The sequence below is a fragment of the Camelus bactrianus genome, chromosome 25 (genome assembly GCF_048773025.1).
Source record: "Camelus bactrianus isolate YW-2024 breed Bactrian camel chromosome 25, ASM4877302v1, whole genome shotgun sequence".
Lineage (NCBI taxonomy): Eukaryota > Metazoa > Chordata > Mammalia > Artiodactyla > Camelidae > Camelus > Camelus bactrianus.
The window spans coordinates 26,305,972-26,325,577 of NC_133563.1; the positions used below are offsets into that span (position 1 = coordinate 26,305,972).

General features: G+C 45.1%; 1 protein-coding gene across 12 annotated transcripts in view; it reads right to left on the bottom strand.

Annotated features, from left to right (window-relative positions):
- The window catches only part of MTSS1 (MTSS I-BAR domain containing 1), a 152,607-nt gene extending 146,454 nt beyond the window's left edge, over window positions 1-6,153 (bottom strand). For 3 of the 12 annotated variants that reach the window (XM_074353033.1, XM_074353031.1, XM_074353030.1), the window contains exon 1: window positions 5,473-6,150. In XM_074353033.1, the coding sequence (XP_074209134.1) occupies window positions 5,473-5,544 (72 nt within the window). In that variant the 5' untranslated portion in view covers window positions 5,545-6,150. Of the gene's footprint in view, window positions 1-5,472 lie in introns of all 12 variants that reach the window. The other 9 variants (XM_074353038.1, XM_074353040.1, XM_074353035.1 and 6 more) reach the window with 6 other exon arrangements.
- Window positions 6,154-19,606: the final 13,453 nt, after the last annotated feature.

A 19,606-nucleotide genomic window follows, 5' to 3' on the forward strand; every position in this document is an offset into this window, starting at 1 on the left:
GGCTTTTGTTTGGTTTGGGGAGAGGTATTTCTTTGTTTTTGCAAAGGTGTGGGTTTTAGGGGAAAGTGTCCTGAAGGCAGTTCCAAGCAGTAATGGTAAACTCAAAATGATCTCATTTTTCCATACCCGATTTGTACATCTAAATGGTCCAGCTACCGAAGGAATCTGGCCAGCTCTTGCCCATCCCTGGGAAGATGGAAAAAGCCTAGATGAAAATTACAGATAAAGGGCCTAATGGATCAATAGTTTCAACCTTTTCACCCTCCAAGCATTTTAACCACCTCAAGTGAGCTGGCCCAATGGACAGACATCATTTTAGCTTTTTCCTTTTCCCTACCCCCAAGATGCAAAAGTGTTCAAAGGCCAAGAGGTCAGCAGCTGAGAAGTTCTAGTGTGCATGGGACACACTTAAACTCAAAAGTTGTTCACTGTTTCTCTGAAATTCAAATTTGACTGGGAAGTCTGTATCGTTATTTGCTGAAATCATAGCATCAGGCTTTGGGGATTGCTATGTCACGGATGCTCGATCAATACTGTAGGATTGAGTACTCTCGTAAGACTGAGTAAGGGCAAGGTTCAAACTCAGCCTACTTTCCATACAAATCGTGATGAGGAATGACCTTCTCTCTCCATTTGGGGCATCTGCCCACTGTGGAACCCCAGAACATAAAAAGTTCACAGCATTAAGCAGCAAGTTTTAAACAATTTGGTTAAATATGACATATAAGAGATTTTCCCCACAGAAACCCTCAAGCCAAGGCCAAAAAACAACTTCTTCGCAAACCTGGACCACAAGATTTGCACCTAAAAACCCTTGAAGATTGATCTACAGGGAACAGGCCCTAAATCTCTGAACAGGCACCATTCTGGGCAGTTCCCTGCTGCGGGTTTTATGACATCTTCACTTCTCGGTCTTCTCCCACAGGCCCAAACTGAGGAAGCTGTAAAACCCTGGGCAAACACAGCCATTTGCTAAGAGAAGAACCAATATGGGGCCCATCTGTACTTTACAAGGGCTTTGCTTGTCTGCCTTTGTGTGTCACCATTTACAGAGCAGTCCGCCTCCCTCAGAGCACCTGGCCACTGGCAGAGGCCTTGGCTGAGTTTTCAGTATCTCCCTAGAGGAAAAAAAAAAAAAAAAAAAAATTTTTAAGAGTCAAAAGAAAAGCCTGCAGGGGCTGACCAATGCTCTTCTCCAGGTTGGACTGTCAGCCTTTCCTTCATAGCTGCCAATACTGAATTCCACTGGACAAGCGGGTCTCCAAGAGCAGTCCTGGTGGGTCTTTGGCTGCTTATGGCCCAGCCAAAGGCCTTCCATGCAGCAGGCCCTCGAAAAACACCACGGAAGTGGACCTCTTGTCTGACAGGAACCCCAAAGCCCAAGCAAAACAGTAGGGGGGAAAAACAAAACCTGAAATCATTATCCAGTGCTGGACCCACAGCCACATTCTTGATCTTATGATAAGCAAGGGAAAATATCCTGACGTGCCTTCAAACCACAAAAGATTTCCATGGAATTCAAGAAGTCCCTTTAGCAGGTCTAATTTTAGGCAGAACTTAGGATCAAGGATACTGGTGGCAAACGGGATGGGGGGCAGTGGAGGAAAACTGAACAAGGCCCCTATTCTGCTCAGCACAGGTGCTGGTAACAGGACACCCCCGTTTAAAATGAGACATGGGGTGGGGAATTCAAGGTGTGGCTGGGTGTTTTTTTCACCCCCAGTCACATTATATAACCCCAAACACACTCTCCACCTAGTACAAAGTTCTCCCTGCATTGGGCCCAACGCAGCTCCTGACATGCTGATTCTTGAGCAACAAGGGTCAGGAAAAATATTTGATTTGAGGATCCAACTTTAAAAAAAAAAAAACAAAACTAAGTTAATGATTAAAAGAAGAGAAATATCCATAGGGTGAGCTGCCCTGAAGTTTGACCAGGGTCTCTGGGTCTTAAAAGCTCTCCAGACATCATCAAATTCTGTATGCTGGTTCAATTACTTAATTTAAAAAATTTTTTTTAATTCATATATGAAATCAGGATATTGTACACCTGAAACTAATATTCTAGATCACTTACAGCTCAATTTTTAAAAAAAGTAGTATCACAAATCTGCTGTTTGCAGCATCAGCCTGTCTTTTCCGGGACTTGGATAGAAATTCCAAAAAATTCCAGGACCTCAATGCAGTCAACAGTGTTTACACATCAGAAGTCAGTCATCTGGCCTTCCACACACAGCCACTTCCAAGCTACTATTCCCTCAGACAAACTGGCGATGGACCCTTGCCTCCCGGCCCATGAATCTCTTGTCTCCCCTTCCCTTTGGGACCAGCTCACAACAGACGACTTGATTTTTGTGGATGGCGGAAAGGCAGCCTGTAAGCGATTTTGCACACCACCATTCATTAGTGGCCACCACAGTAGGGTCGAAGACAGGGGAAAAACACAAGGTTTCCTCTTGTCAAGGAATCAATAAGTTATTTAACAGCTGCTACTGCTGGATCCCAATGGAAGAGAAGTGAGGGTTTCTCCATGGCACCCGTCTCCCTGAAGAGGATAAAACATACACCCTGACAGCCCAGGGCCCAGCCAGATGAAGAATCTTTAGAAGAAAGCAGAAAGAATCCTCTACAGCTCTTCCATGCCTTGAGGTTCTTTGGTTTGGGAAGATGGTTGGTGCTAGGCCTTGAAATTACTCCATTTTTTGTTGTTTTCTTTCTTTCCTTTTTTTTTTTTTTTTCTCCAAAGAGGAAACTGACTCCCTTCCTGTGCTGCTGTACATTTTGAAGAACCAAATATCACTTAAAAAAAAAAGTATTCCTTACCCTTTCCTCGCCCCACTCCAACATCACTTCTGAGAAAATAACCTAAAAATGTTCTCAAGATGGTACTCCTAATGGGTTTCCAACATTTCTGTGTGTCCTTCAAAGCAAACAGAAAGGAGACCAAAGGTGTTATAAACCTATTGTGGGAGTTCAAAGGAGCGAAAGGAAGAAGCAGGTCCTTAGACAGACAGCCAAGTTCAGATATTAAAAATTGACTTTTATTGCTGGCAATCCCAGGCACAAGCATATGATACACTGCTTCTCCTATACGCCCAAATTGAAAAAGTCCCTTTTCAAATGTCACTGCCATCTAATCCACGCAGAAGTCTCTTAAGAAGAAAACCCCATGAAAACACTCAGCACATGTCCTACGCATAAACAATCTTGGAAATGAGACACCTCCTCTCTTTTGCCTTATCTCTCTGCTCCCCAAAAGTCTGAAATTCTGCAGACCCCAAGACATGTTTTCGTCTTCCACTCCACTTCGCTTTTAAAATCTTTGTCTGCCAAAACAAAATAAACCTTTAAAATAAATGCCTTCCCACAGGATGTTGAACAAACCCAACTCAATTCAAAGGGAAAGAACTCAGGAACCACAAACTGTAGATCCAGCACTGAAAGGGCATTAAATAAGTCTTTGTTTTTAACTAGAATCCTGCGGAGGCAGAAGCACATCACCTCAGCACCCACAAATCCCCCCCACCTCCCAGCCCCGACCATAAAGTGCTGCAGGGCCACCAAGGGATGGCAGGTGGATGGCAGGAGAGCCTTCCCTGACATGGGTTACTTTCTGAAGGGCTTTGGGTTCAGACTCATAAACTGGAAGAACTGAGCCTGGATTCTGGATTAAGGAACAAAGACTAAGGAAAAACTCCATATATGAATATTCTGGGACTGCAGTGGGCAGACGGGTTAGGTTACTGGGTCCTTGTTCCTACAGAGAACTGGAAATATTCACTTCTCTCTCCCCAAAATCACAAGCAGCTCTACTAACCCATCTCAAACCCCTCTCCTGGTGATCAAAACACACGTGTACCTCAGACCAAATCTTGTTTCATTATAAGGCCTGTAGAATTTCAGTTAACAAGAAATATTCCCAGAGTCTACAGAGAAAATACCAAGCTTTGTCTCAAAAGAGCACTTCAATTATTCAATGTGGATTGGGGGCAAAGGAATGAAAAGGGCGTCTTTGAACAGGGAATAATCCATCTAATTCCAAGTGGCCGGATTAGAGGCATTCCTGGGCAAGCAGGGTCTCGCTGAAGATAATGCTTCACGAATGTCAATTTCTGACAAAAGGCACAAGCTCTGGAGAAGGATTTCAAAATGGACAAGACCAGGACAGGGGCACCTTGGAAAAGTTCACCCTGGGTGAGGTGGCAGTTGGTTCTAAAAGGGAGAAGCAGACCATGACAGCTGAGCATTCCCTTCCAAAGTCCATCTCCCAGGCCGAACCCTCTCCAGACCCTGCACTTCATCAGACAAAAGCTCCTCCAGGCGCCCAGGCAGCGGCTGAAGAGGGGCTGTCCACACCCACTCGATGCACAGCTTTCCAAACCTGCCCACTCGTTTTGGAAGCGCTTTTAATTAAACACCACCTCCCCGGATCTGTTGAGGCAAACCGGGGCTGGGCTGGAGCCAAAGAGAAGCTCCCTAAATACACATTAAAAAAAAAAAAAATTCCCCCACCGCCCCCAATTCCCACCTCCAGCCAGCTCGCACGGCTGGTTATATTTCCTTTGGATTAGTAATACCGGGCCCTGGTCTATCTCTACACACAGAAAATCCACGTCCAAGGATCAGGTTATCAAGGATCAGGTTATCCCTAGTCCCACCCTTTGCAGGAAAAAGCCAGGGTGTTGTTCCCGGCCCCTAACACACACACACACACACACACACACACACACACACACACACACGCCACACACACACACACAGTCTTCACAATCCTTCCAAGAGAAAACCTGGAGTCTGTGTGTGTTGGATGGGTGGGGGATACAGTGCCCAAGTCTTGCCTTCAGCCTGGGAGACTCTGGGAACTTCTGCTCCGCGCCCCCCAGGGAGGGCTGAGGGAAGGCACGCACACCCTCACGGCTTTGGAAGAGCCTAATTAATACTTAATTTGCTCAGATCACCCCCAGGTGGACCTGAAACCAAGGAGGGTGGGAGATCTCCCTCCCAGTCTCACCGGCCAGTGGGCTTCTTCCCACGGCTGCAGAGCCCCCATTCTCTCCCCACCACCGCGCCAGGCGCCCCCACCCCATACCCAGGGGAATCAGGTGTCCGCCCAGGCACCCAGCCCTCGCGGGTCGCAGACACTCCGTCCAGCTACAGACAATGGAAAACTTGGAGCCGGGGCCCAGGTCCCCCAGGGAAACGAGATGGTGCCGCCCCCTGGGACAATGAGCGGGCGGGGAGAGGGCAGGGGGCATCAGATACCCCCAGAGAAGCTGCCCGCCGGGTGACCCAGCACAGCCCGGAGTGGCGCCCTGGGTGAGCAGGTGACACCGGGCCAGCACGCTCCCGCAGGTGGCCGGTGGCCACGGCGCAGCCAAGGGCCGGGCGGCTGGCCCCGGGCGGAGGCGAAGCCCGGCGGCGAGGTCAGTAGCGGCGGCCGCCGCCGCCGCAGCCGCACCCCCGGCGTCCTACCTTCATGTCGCTGATAATGGTCTGGAAGAGGCCTCCGAGCGCGCTGCATTCCTTCTCAATCACAGCCTCCATTTTCCCGGCGCCGGCAGGGACAGGACACACACTCGGGGCCGCCTGGACTGTGTGGGGGGCCGGGGATAGCTCACCCCGGGAGGAATTTCACCCTCCGAGCGACCCACCTCCGATTCGCAGCCTCTTCTGCAAAAGGGACGAAATGCCCGAGATCGACTGTTCTCTGCCCAAAATAATAATTTAAACAGCCAAACCGCTCTGTAGGGCGCCTACATGCAGCTCTCGGCTCCTGGCCTTAAAAATGCCCGGAGAAGACTGACAATCAGGCCACCACGGGTGCCCACGACAGAAACGGCAAAGCCCATCTTGAAGCAGAGAAAACCGCCCGCTGACCCAGGGCCAGCGCCATTTAAAAATGCAAGATTTTCTTAATTAATAAATGTTTTTGAAATTAAAAAAAAAAATCGCCCAACAGCAGAGCGGGTCTGCTCGCGGCGCCGGGATCTGTTGCTCGCAGCCGCGGCCGCCGCCTCCTTTTCAGCCCTGCACGCCTGGGCCCGGCGCTCGATCTAGCTGGGCTCCCGGGGACGTTCCGAGGGGCGCACGCGCGCTCGCGGCCGTGCGTCCGCCGCCAAGGCGCGGGGACGGCGCGCGCTCGCGGCCGTGCGTCCGCCGCACGCGGGCGGGGCTGGGAGCGCGTGCCCGGGAGGCGCGTGGGGCGCCGGCCGCAGAGTGGAGCCTGCAGGCGGGCGGGCGAGGCGGGTAGGATTCCACCCCTGCGGGAGCCTCCTCCGCCGAGCACTCCCTACTCGCTGTGGCCGCCGGTCGCAGAGCCGAGAGGGCGTGCCAGCACGCGGCTAGGCGAGTGTCCGCCCCACAATGGCTGCAAGCTCCCGGCACCGAGGGTGCAGCCGCCGACCCCGGGGATTTGCACTGTGGCACGCTTAGCGCAGTATCACGCGTCTAGTGAGCCCTCAGTAGGGCGGGAAAAGTGCTTCTGCTGCTGTTGCTGCCGCCGATGCTACTGCAGGCTTCTGAGAAGAGGCCCGTTCTGTGGTATCAGGACTGCAGCGCCAAGTCACGATTGCAAAGAGTCAAATCTGTAATTAAGGGGAGTTCGGGGGCGTATCCTGCAGCGGGATACCAAGTTCAGTAAAGTTACCGGATGCTGGGAAAGTGGATTGATTTGCCATTGCAAAACAAATGGCATTAGAGCTTCTGCGTACCGTTCATCAGTTTATAGAGATTGCTGGCTGCCCGTGACTCGGACGGTTGTTTTTCAGGCGCACTGAGGGCATCGGGTGTTGGTGTCACTGCAGAGAGCCCTGTTGGGAGGTGTAATCTGGAAAGAGCAGATAGGCCCAGGTTGATTTGGGGCTGGTGGTTCATTTTCCCAGCTCCACCGCCTAACTGCACAGCCAGGATCCCTCATTTAGATCAACATCAAACAGGCAAGGAGGAGGGGAATCAAATGAGAAGCTTTTTAAAGACCTTAAAACATAAGCCCCCAACTCCGCGCTGTTCCCTTGACCATTGAGCTGACCGTTTGAAGCACAAAGCAGGACGAAAGGAAAATAGGTGGGGGTGGGGGGAGGCAAAAGAAACCATGTACAAAGTGGTGTAGAGCTGCATCAGATTCAGTAATAGGAAAAGATCTGCCTTTGAAAGCTATGAACCAAAGAGATGCATGGAGCCGCATTTCAGAGCTGCAGAAGATAGTTTTCCCCTGGGCCGCTCTGGCCAACTCTTAACCACAAACCCCTTCTCCACAAACATGAGGAGTGTTAACTTCCGGAATTAACTGATCTCTTGGGCAACCCTGCTGGATCCTGTCCCCAAGATCATTTGGATGCATAATTCTCTTCACCTTGCCAATAAAAGCGCATGACACCTAATTTGGTCTCAATCTTTATCATTATTATGATTTTAATACTACTGGTATTATAGTGATCAGGATCACTACTTGTAGAGCCAGATGGGCTGGGTTCAAACTCCAATTTAAAACCCACTAAGTGGGCTTCAGTTTCTTCATCTATAATTGGGAATACAGATAGCATCCACCTCGCAGGGCTGTTCTGAGTTTTACCTGCACTAATATATGTAAAGCACTTACACCAGTTCTTGGCAGATAGTAAATAAGCACTCAATAAATCTTATCAACAGAAATAGATTCACTGCAGCACAATTAACAATAGCCAAGATGTGGAAACAACCTAAATGTCCATGACAGACAAGTGAATAAAGAAAATGTGGTCCATATACACAATGGATATTACTCAGCCTTCAAAAAGAAGGAATTCCTGCAGTATGGGACAGCATGAATAAACTTTGAGGAAATTATGCTAAGTGAAATAAGCCAGTCACAGGATAAATACTACATGATTAAACTTATATGAAGTACCTAAAATAGTCAAGCTCATAGAATCAGAGAGTAGAATGGTGGTTGCCAAGGGCTGGGGGTACAGGGAGGAGAAACGGAGTTCCTCATCAATGGTCATGAAGTCTCGATTACAAAGGAGGAGTAGTTCTAGAGATCTGCTGTACAACGTTGTGCTTGTAATTAACAATACCATATCATACACTTTAAAATTTGTTAAGAGGATAGACCAAATGTTAAGTGTTCTTACCACGCTGAAATAAAATTTTAAAAAGAAGCAGGGACCGGGTCAAGGTGCTCTGTCACCCTGGTCCCAGAGTGCACATTGCAAGCCTATAACGTTGGTATGCTGTCCCACTGACATTGCCGAGGGCCGACAGTATACAAGCTGGGTGGTTTACGTGTATTATATCTAATCCTCACCACAGCCTCAAGAAGAAGATTGTCATCCTTGCCCTCGAAACTGGCTGGCAGAACTCCAACTCTGATTTTCTGACTTCCACACCTGAAGTGTCCCTTCTCCAGCCTCCAACCCTCTGGGATAAGGGGTCCCATGCCTTAGCCCAAGCATCCTGCATCCGGCTTTCCTGCCACATGCTACAGGCAGGAAAATGACAAGGTCAGATTTACACCCCTACATTACATTCTTTCTCTATGTTTGAGCTTCCCTCTTTTTTCCTCCCTTTGAAACACCTAGCACTCACTGGGCAGACATCAAGATCCGATTAACATGAAATTCTTCCCCGGAGTATTTGCTTTTTGTTTTTTAATAGCTCTTAGGAGGAGGAACCCAATCTAATGAATCTCTATTAGAGGAATTTCAAACCCTGTAATCTTGGGAAGGAGAGTCTGGGAGGTAATGAAACCTTCCCAAAGCAGCCCCCATCACCCTCCTTCTGCTCAGTGGATGGTGGGTCAGGGTGTCCACCACCAGATGTCTCCTAGTTCTCTGATCTCTGGGAGGCTATTTGATCTCTGGAGCAAACCTCCCGGGGGTTCCTGACTCATGGGCTGTTCCCAGGAGTGAAATGCATTGGAATGCCCGTCACATAGTAATGCTACACACCTGAGTTCCCTTCCCATCCAGAAGTGATTCTCAGCCCTGGCCACAATTGGCATGCCCAGGGGGAATCTTAAAACACCCAAACCTGGGCTCCACTCCCACGGAGCCTGACTTAACTGGGCTGTGCCCTGGGCCTCAGGACTTTTTAAAGCCTCCCAGAAGATTCTAATGTGCAGGAAATTTAAGAACCCTGATTTAAGGAAATTAAAGATACCCTTGCCCAAATCCGACCCCCAAAACAACTAGTCTCTGGGGACCGGGGTCCAGAATTTTTAAATGTTTCATGCATATTTCATCCTATCTTCATATAAGGATATATAGGCATGTGTGTATTTTGTCACTGTTTGCTTTACACAAATGGGATCACATCACACACATTTCTGGATCTTGTTATTAACACTTCTTGCTATCAACAATTCTTGTAGAAATCCCTTCAAGTCAACTAATGTTATCCTAATACATTCTTTATTTTCTTTCAACTTTTTAAAATTTGGACACTATTTCAGAGGTACAGAAACACTACAAGAATAGGGCTGAGCTTTCCCATTACTCTTCATTCAAGTCCCCCAATGTTAACCCATCCTGGTATTTGTGCCATGCCCGGGTAGGGTTTAAAGGCTCCTCAGCTGACTCTAATGTGTGGACAGGTTGCTAGGTGAGGCCCCCAGGTTGCTGTGAGACCTCAGGCAGTGTTTGTGAAACTCCTAAGGCTGTGAGGGGTCTTTGCATGAGAGGCAGCCGTGCAAGGTGGGCGAGCGGTAGATTCAGAGTCCGGCTGCTGGAGTCTGAATACTGACGCAATCTTGTCCCAGCTGTCTGTGCCTCAGTTTCTTCATCTGTAAAACAGATCATGGAAATACAAACCCCTAAGGCTATGTGAGGCCTGAATGGGATTACTTAGTCTAGGGCTTGGCTCAGTAAGTACTAAATAAAGGTTAGCTATTAATATATATTAGTCATTACCATAGCTCATCTACAAAATAAAACTTAAGCTCATTCTCATGATCTATAAGCAGATTCTTTATGAACCCAGAGCCACTAAATTGGGTGCGTTGTCAGTATATTACAGAGTCTCAAATTTAGAGACAAAGTCCTTCTTGAAAATGAAACTAGCAAGAATCAACAAATAATATCTGTTGCAATGACTCACCTTGAGATGTTTTGGGTGTGTTTGTGGATGTTGGCCTGGGAAACACCCAAGTATAACCTCAGTGTGCAGAATGTGTCACTAGGGCAGGAAACGAAAGAAAGAAGGTATCACTTCATCAACTGATGGGTTGCCAGACCAAAGTAATGCTGGCACGACAGGGTCACAAGCGCATGTCTGTGGGGGCAGGCTGCATACTTGTGTGAAGCAGACCAGGTACAAGTTCATCGGGGGCAGGAAGGCTACAGAGATCTGAAAAACACATTCTCCCTCCAAGGGCCAGCTGCTCCCCAGTCTAAGACCCCATGTGGGCCCTTAATTGCAACATGTTCCAATCCTTCCAAACAGACTGAAACCTTGGATCTTGACATGAAATTTCCCCAAATCAAAATATTTTGAAATTTCCCAATTTTTAGAAACTCCTCCAGAGACCAGTTTGCAGCCTCTGATCATGGGATCAAGTATTCGGTTTGGTTCAGGGGGAAAATATGAAAGGAGGAAAGAAGGTGTAAGTATTTAAGCCTCTCTTGGACTATTCAAGAAAGAGGGACCATACCTGATGTTCCCAGGTGACCAGGAAAGTGCGTCTGCCCCGTACTGAGGTAGAGGTGGTTCACTGAGTTCCTGAGATGTTTCTTAAGCATCAACTCTGTGCCAAACCACACTTGTTCTCCCAGGAGCCTCTGACATTCTTCTCCTTGTTTAGATTCTCCCAAACTGCCTGCTGACCACTAATGTGGCTTCTGAGTGACCTTGATATTGAGAATGGGATATTGATATCCCAGGGGAGCGCATGTCCCCACTGCAGACTCTAAAACAAGATTGTCCTGGGCCTGATCTCCTCCTCTTCTGGAGCTGAGCTTTTTCTGTCCAATACAAATACGATGAGAAAAAGGAACATTTTGTATGTAAGATGTGAGTTCTGATTAGAGTAGGAATAAAAGAGCATGAAAAGCGTATTATTTTAGAAACCCGTACCTTTAACACAGCACATGAAGCAACTGAAAAACATCTAGTTATTTCTAATCAATCAGAGGCAGATTTCTAATCAATCTGAGTTTATCTAGAAATGGAAAATATTTTACATTACACAGACTCACTATTTTGTGATGTAAGCAGTATGAAAAGGGGTATCCTGCTTTAATAAAAAAGCAGATCTTATCACCTGAAACCCCCTCCTGCTACAGCCATGAAGACATGCTATGTAAAATGGCATCCGGATCCTTTTAAATACCCAGCAGAGCTAGCAGGGAAGAAGGGAGATCCTCAGGGGCCAGAAACAAAAGAGGAAACTGACAACCAGCAGACAAGGTGTGAAAGTTGATGCTTTGATTGCCCTGGGAGGAGTCCTTGGTTTCAGTAACCCGGGGGCCTGGGTGTTCACTCACAAAGGGGGAAGCAGAAAAATAGGCCCTGGGCCCATAGAAGAAGGATATACAACTGAGAGCTCCCTGCAGGGTCAGGACTCCATGACTGCACAGCTTCAAGGACAGGTGGACCAAGAAGCAATGTGCCCACCAGGACAGGTAGCTGATATAAAGAAGGGGGCTAAAAGCATGTACTGAAAATTCGTAACCAGAGGCTTGTACCACAGCTGCTTTTGGAGTTTGAATTTGCTTTCCTTTGAATAGATCCAAAATGCCCAAGAAAAGAATTAATGTGAAAACTTGTTATTGGTCTAAAATAATCTTGGGAAACCTGACAGAAGCAAAAGAGAAAACGCTCTAAGGGGACCCACTTTCAATCAAGTCCTTGTAGGATTCCCACAGATAAAGGCCCTGAGATGAGCTCACGATCCAAAATAATAAATTATACAAAGAAACCTTCTACCCATCACGATCAAGAGTCAGCAGACACAACTAACATCAGGATTTAGTCCACAAGAGTGAAAGATAATCCAACAGTCTGGTAGAGAAAAGTATATTTAAAATGATTAAAATATAGAGGGAAACAAAAACACAACACACTGTGGAAACAGCAAAAGCTGTGTGAAAAAAGAATTACAAGGCCACCTAGCAGTGAAAAATACAGTCATTGGAATTACCATATATATTTGAACTTTGTATGGACAGGTTGGGAAACCAAATAGATACAGAGCTGAAAAGAGAATTTTTGATCAGAAAGATCAGAAGAAAGCACACAGAAATAAAGAAGTAGAAAACAGAAAAAAAAAAAAAAAAGAGGTTAGGAGACAAGAAGGACATAATGAGGATAAAGCATATTATCAGAGAACGTGAGTAGGTGGGGGAGAGCAGATATTCCAAGAGAGATTGGCCAAGAATTTTCCAGAGTTGATGAAATACGTAAATCCTCAGATTGAGGTAGCACAGCACATTCTGAACAAGATAACCCCAAGAATATATATTCTCATATGGAATTCTCATACTGAAAATTATAATTTGTGCTATACATTCCTTTCCTTCAAAGTGGCAGGGGGAAAAAATAACCCTTACAATAATAATAAAAAATAAAATTGTATTTACTAGAGCATCCTTGTTGCTGGGGGTTGTAGTAAAATCACTTATTATCAGGATTAACAGACATCTGCAGAAAGTAAAGGAGGGTTGGTGCAACACCTCTTTGGAAGAGATCTGGCAGTGTCACTGTGCAGACCACACTTTTCCTTGTCAAATTTCTCTCTCAGGCTGTTTATCTGGAGTTTGGTATCAGTAGTGTACTGGCAGGAAACAGACGGCCCACTGCAACTGAAAATGGAGGAAGTTTAAGAAAGAGGCATGGGAAGGATTTAAGGAAACCAATGAGACCATGCAGTTCTGGGGGCCAAGGAAGGGCGCCATTGCCACTCTTAGGACTGAAGGGCACGGAGAGGGGTGGAGCCTGGAACCCAGAGAGGCAGCTGCATGGGGAGGGCTGCCAGGCAGGGGCTATAGCCCTCTGTAGATGCCATGTAGCCAACCTGCACTGCAGGGACCCAACCCCACAGAACCAGGACCCCTGGTTTGCCCAAGAGAGTTCCTTCACCCCCATTGTTCTTTCTCCAAAGTGTTCCAGTTTGGACAATAAACTATTTGATGGCTTGCATAAAGGAGCTTGTTGGTACAATCCACAGGATCTGCTTCCTGGGAACCAAGCAGAGTAGGGAAGGATGGAGAGTGGATTAGGGTGGGGAGAGCAATGGAAGGTATGCAGGCTGAGCATCTCCTGCTTAGCAGTCAAAATTTTAAAAATAGCTTTATTATTCACATACCATAAAAATGCATGCTTTTCAAGTATAAAATTTTGTGATTTTTTTAGTATATTCACAGAGTTGGGCAATCATCACTAAAACCAATTTTAGAACATTTTCATCACCCCTCAAAGTCACTCTCTACCCATTAGCACCACTACCCATTTCCCCCTAACCTCCCCATCCCCAGCCTAGGCAAACACTAATCTATTTTCTGTCTCTATATATTTGCCTATTCTGGACATTTCCTATCAATGGCACCATAAAATATGTGGCTTTTATGTCTGGCTTCTTTCACATAGCATAATGTTTTCAAGGCTCATCCATGTCATAGCAGGTATTGATACTTCATTCCTTTTGATGGCAGAGTAATATTCCTTTATGTGGATATACCACACTTGTTTATTCATTCATCAGTTGATGGACATTGTAATTGTTTCCACCTTTTGGCTATTATAAATAAAGATACTGCGAACATTTGTGAACAGGTTTTTGTGTAGACATATGTTTTCAATTCACTTGGGTATACCTATACTGGAATTGCTGGGACATGTGGAAAATCTGTTTCTAAACTTTTGAAGAACTATCAGATTGCTTTCCAATAAATGGGTTTTTATTTCACATAATTTCACAACATGAAGTAGCTCTGATAGAATCACTGTCAATCTATTCATAACATCCATCTGCATCCAGATATTTGCCTGCTATGTCATCCCCAACTAGTCATTGATGATGTGGTAAACATATTACCTAGCATTGCACTCATAGTAAATTGTTTACTGAGTCTTCTGATAGCATGATTTTAGAGATTTTAAAATTTATTTTACAATAATCCCATTGTAGAAATGCTTCTAGTACTAAGACTCCTAGGTAAACAAAATTCTACAGTAGCCAATTAATATTTTGTTTATACATCTATCTCTTATAAGTTTGGTTAGTGGGAGTCTGTCACTGAGAGTCAGTTAACTACATTCATTGGCAAGGCCAAGATTCTGGACCTGCAAAGCTGTATTCTGATTTGTTTGGACAGCAGAGCATGTAAAATGGCCCAGGAGTTAGGCAGGCATGGGGGCAATATGCTGAGCACCAGCAACTTAGCATCAATAGTCTTTGCTCCACCCACTTCACACATGATATAGGTGGCCCAGGGCTTCCTCTCCCGAGCAACCCCACAAGCATGCCTGCAATTTCAGGAGGCTGTTGTGCCAGGGCAGACGTGAGCTTCCTTCTCCTATGTCTTGAGCTTTTCTTTGAAATCAGCAGCAAAAACAGCAGCACAGGAAACCTGTCTTTAATGCGGCAACATGCTAGAATGGAAGGGGTGCAGGTTTTTGAGTCATAGAGTTTCAAGTTCAGATCCTCGTGGCTTTGTATTTCAGCTGTGTCATGAACAAATTAATTGACTTGCCCATACCATCACTGGCAAAATGCAAAATGTAACACCCGCTAATCTTTAGGATTAAAGATAGTGTGGGTCTTGAGCCTAATTTGTAACAGGCACTCAGATGGGGGGCACTCTTCTTCAGAAGACAGAGTCAGCATTCCCCCTTTAGATTGTCAATAAGAGACGTTTTGCTTGGGGTAACAGGAGTGGATTTCAGCCTCTGAGCCAGGAGACATTTAATCAATTGTTGTGAAGCAGTTCTGCCTTGTTTACTTTTAATAATGGGTTTGTTTGCTTTTAATAATAAGAACCAGACCCAGCCCTCCTATTTTCTGAAGCTTGTGAGCAAATGGATGCTTCTGAGCTAGAGCTCAGTAGCAATCTTTGTAGCTACAAGTGGCCAGTGGCCACAGGCAACAAGTGAAAACAGGCTGTGTGCAGGGAAACATTTCATTTGCAGAAGGTAATGATATTTACCTTCGATCCTATCCTGCAGCTTCAAAGGTGGTGGTAAGCATTACCCAGCTAATGAGCACAACACCCCTGGCTCCCTGTCCCCAAGGCAGGGATGCTGCTCCGGAGTAATCAGTAATCCCCCCACTGATGCCTATCAGGAGATTGAGGCAGAAGAAAGGACTTTGTGATCTCAGGGAGTCACACATCCTCTCTGGACTTCACTCCTCATTTGTAAAAGGAGAGAGTTGGTTCCTTCCAGGTGACGTTAAATGTGTCTTTCATGTGACTATGACTGACCTCTAGGACTGAATTTAGGCTCTCTCTGGATTCTGTCTGCTTTAGATGTAAGTGTAAATGTCTGTCTCTGCAGGTATATGTCTGTTTATGTTTGGGAAACAGCTGGAAAAAGAGATTAGGGAAGGGATGGGTGCCGTTTGCTCCAGGCAGTAACTCAAGGAGGCATTCTCAAAGAAAGTCACTTCTCAGACGATGCTTAATGCCCCGCCCCCCCTACCTTGCTGTGCATATAAATACCAACAGCTGGAGTCCCCATTGCCAGGCAGAGCAGAGGAAGCACTGCTTACCCATCCTCTCATCCTCATTGTAACTGGGGTACTTCCTTCCCCTGCCCCCAGTTGCTCTTATTTGTTTTATCCTAAAACTATTTTAACCTAACTAAATTGAAGTAGGCGAGGCCTACTTATCTCATACCTCCTATATATCTTTTCTAGAATAAATTCAAACCCAATCATCAAATGAAAAACAGATTTCCATGAGGCTGTTCCCCATAATCTAAATTTTTCTGACAAGGAGCTTAATACTTCAAATGGCAACCCCTTCCCTTGTTGGGTGTAACTATTTGAAATATTTTCTTTACCCTGAGTTGGGTAAATCTTTTCCCCTTGTTGAAGTGAATTTTCTTAAGGACCTATAATCAAGGCACCATCTTTCCTTAAACCTTATCTCTCAGAGGAGAAGTGGAAATAGCCACACAGTTGATGTACTTTTTAACCACTGTGTCTCAATAACTATTATTATGATAGAAATTATATTCAATGTTATATAGAATATACCATATTCTAGGTATATATATTCTATTCAATAATATAATTTGTTTATACTTTAGTATATATCAATAATATATAATAATAATTTAAAACTGGATTATAGAAATTCAGATTTAGAAAGAGCAGTTCTATCAGGGGACTCATTCATGGAAATGGAAAGATCCTTTATCAAGTAATTCCCCCCGGGGGGCCTCTAAACAGCAATCTCTCCCCAACCCTGTGTTTGGTTTCAATCTGCAGCAATCCCATTTAGCTGCATTACTGGACCACCTCATTGTGTCAAGGAAGGTAAACTGTGTTGGTAACCATTTGGCGCTCTCTTTTTTTCCGACTTGCCACTAATTCATTTGGCCATTAATAGGGCTTTTCCCCAGAGGCCCTTTGATCTGTTTGGAGGATGAGCAGGGAGTCAGGGCCCCTCCTCCAGCTGCAATGGTTTTCAGAAGCAGGCAGTCCAAAGGGACATTGTCGTTATGACAGAAATGATTAACTGAATAACTCACTTAAAAATTGTGTGCCGCTCTAAAGACCTAATAGCTGATCAAGTAAGACTCCACGAAGGTAGCCTGGCTGAGAACAATGCCAGAGGGAGAAACAAATTTTTTTTTTTTTTTGAAGAATCCCACTAATGGATTCCTTAAAATGCTGGAAGCATGATTTCAAGCAATAACATTTCTATAATCCTGATAATATTCACTTATGTTTGCGTAACTCCACACAGTTTATGAAGCATTTTCACAAATACTGTTGCCAGGAGGAGGGCTGTGAAAGAACTAAGCTGGGTTCCAGACGTGGACGCAGGCAGGGAGCTGTTGACGTCCCAGAGGCATGGGGCTAGGAAGCGGCAGAAGCCACACAGGAACCCAGGACTTTAAATTCAAAATCTCTCCTCATGCCACACCGAATTACCTCCCCAGAGATCACAGCTAAAATCGCCTTGCTCACTCCTCTCACCTAGGAAACGAGGGCATATCAACTGGGTACTCTGCTCCATGCCCAGGAAACCTTTGGGAGGCACAAATGTGCAAATGAGATTGCTACCCACAAAAAGGCATCTGAGTCCCAGGATACGTGCCAGCAATGTTTTTTTGGTATTTTAAAGCAATAGATTCCTTTTGTGGGCTGTGAATTTACTGCAAGGGGTCCATACATCCTTATGAACCACCAACCTTCATGTACTGAGAGCCTGAATATGTAAACAGACAATGATCAGAGCTTATAAAAATAGAACTTTGACCCACAGGCTGCCCAGGAACCCAACCCTTTATCTATAATAAATGACTCTGGTAGCCAGCCTTCTGTAAGTCAAACTTTTGCAGGAAGCCGGATTGCTATCTTCAGTGACAATCTAGGAAGCTAAGCAGTAATTCTGTAAAAAAAAAAAAAAATCAGCCCCAAATGGCCAGGACTTGATTAATAACTGACAGCTTCCCTAATTTTTATCTCTGCTTCCAATTTAGGACCAACCAGAGAAAGCAACATAGGTACCCCTGACAAATAGGATAACCTGCTTCTAGTCAGCCTGGACCGTCCCCAAGCCAACAACCTCCAATCAGGGCACACCTGAATCCCCCCGCCCCGTGCCTTCTACTACAAAGCTCTCTCCCTGCCTGCCTTTGAATCTCTGCCACAATACAAGTGACAAGCTCAATATAGAAAGCCTTTGCTTTTCTCATTTGGTTGGTCTTCCTTTATTTCCAGAGTATAAATCAGAGATAACATATGGCTCATTCATACACATACCACTCCCTTCAAATATCTGTAGCTGCTACTGGGATGTGCGAAACACAAACGCACTTAGGAGGCACAGTGTCTATTATGTAGAGTCTCTGATACGTTGTCACATTAAAAAGAGGAAGTGCATGTATAAGCACTGGCTTGAAAGAAACACTAAGTGCAAAAGCAAGGTGCAGGGCAGTATGTATGTTATGATCCCAGTTTACGGACATAATAATAATAAACTGAATGACTGAGAAATACCTACAGTAAATCGAGCATGAGATTAAAAACAGCAGCAACAATAGGCTGCTGTTCTGGGGACACGCAGCCCTCACAAGAGCCCTACAGCAAGTGCTCTGTCACTAACATCACTTAGCAGGGAAAGGAGCTGAGGCTGGGAGGAGGCAAGTAGTCTGCGCACAGTCACAAAACCAGTTAAGTGGTGGAGTTCAGGGGTAAGCCTTGGTCCGTTGGACTCCAGAGTTTGACTTCTGACCCACTGATTTTTTTTTTATTGAAGTATATTTGATTTACAATGTTGTGTGTTTCTGGTGTATAGCATCGTGATTCAGTTGTGTATATATCATATATATATATTCGTTTTCATATTCTTTTTTATTATAGGGTATGTTGCCGAAAAACCAGCCTCTGTACCCCGATAGCCAAATTGAGAGTCGAAGGCAGAGTTCTGGGAGGGTAGAAAAGAACAGCTTTGCTGCTTTGCCTGGCAAAGGGAGTCACAACAGGCTAATGCCTTGACAACTCTGGCCCATCTTGGGGTTGTGGTCTTGAGGTTTCATAGAAAAACTGGATGGAACAGAAAAGGTGATGACAATCAGGGCATTTTACAGGGGTCTACATTCTCTTCACCTTGATAACAACTTGCCATTGTTATGGAGGAATTTAGGAGAGTCTGCCTATTTTCTTGAGGTTCAGTCCATGACCTTCTTTCAAGACCTCTAGGGTAAGTTATTCTAAGAAAAGAATGCACAGGGAGGGGAGCGTGTGTCATAAGATCAGTTTAGCTAGAAGTACAGGCCTGAGTCACTCAAGAGCCATCTTGTTAGTTTTCTACTCTGTTCAGGTGTACAACCAAATGATTCAGTTATATATAACATATATTCTCTTTCAGATTCTTTTCCATTATAGGTTATTACAAGATATTGAATATAGTTTCCTGTGCCACGCAGTAGAACCTTATTATTTATCTATTTTATATATAGTAGTTTGTGTCTGCTAATCCCAAATTCCCAATTTATCCTGCCCCCGCCATTTCCCCTTTGGTAACCATAAGTTTGTTTTCCATGTCTGTGAGTCACTGTTTTGTAAATGAGTTCATTTGTGTCATTTTTTTAGATTCTACATATAAGTGATATTTGTATTTGACTTACTTCACTTAGTATGATAATCTCTAAGTCCATCCATGTTGCTGCAAATGGCATTATTTCATTCTTTTTTATGGCTGAATAGTATTTCATCGTGTGTGTGTGTGTGTGTGTGTGTGTGTGTGTGTGTGTGTGTGTGTGTATACCACAATTGTTTTATCCAGTCATTGATGGATATTTAGGTTGCTTCCATGTCTTGGCTATTGCAAATAGTGCTGCTGTGAACATTGGAGTGCATGTATCTTTTTGGTGACTCATTGATTTTTAATTCTGGTTGCCACTTGCCTCTATAAACTTATTCTGCTTGGCCATGCTACAGGGGATACTAATGTCTGTT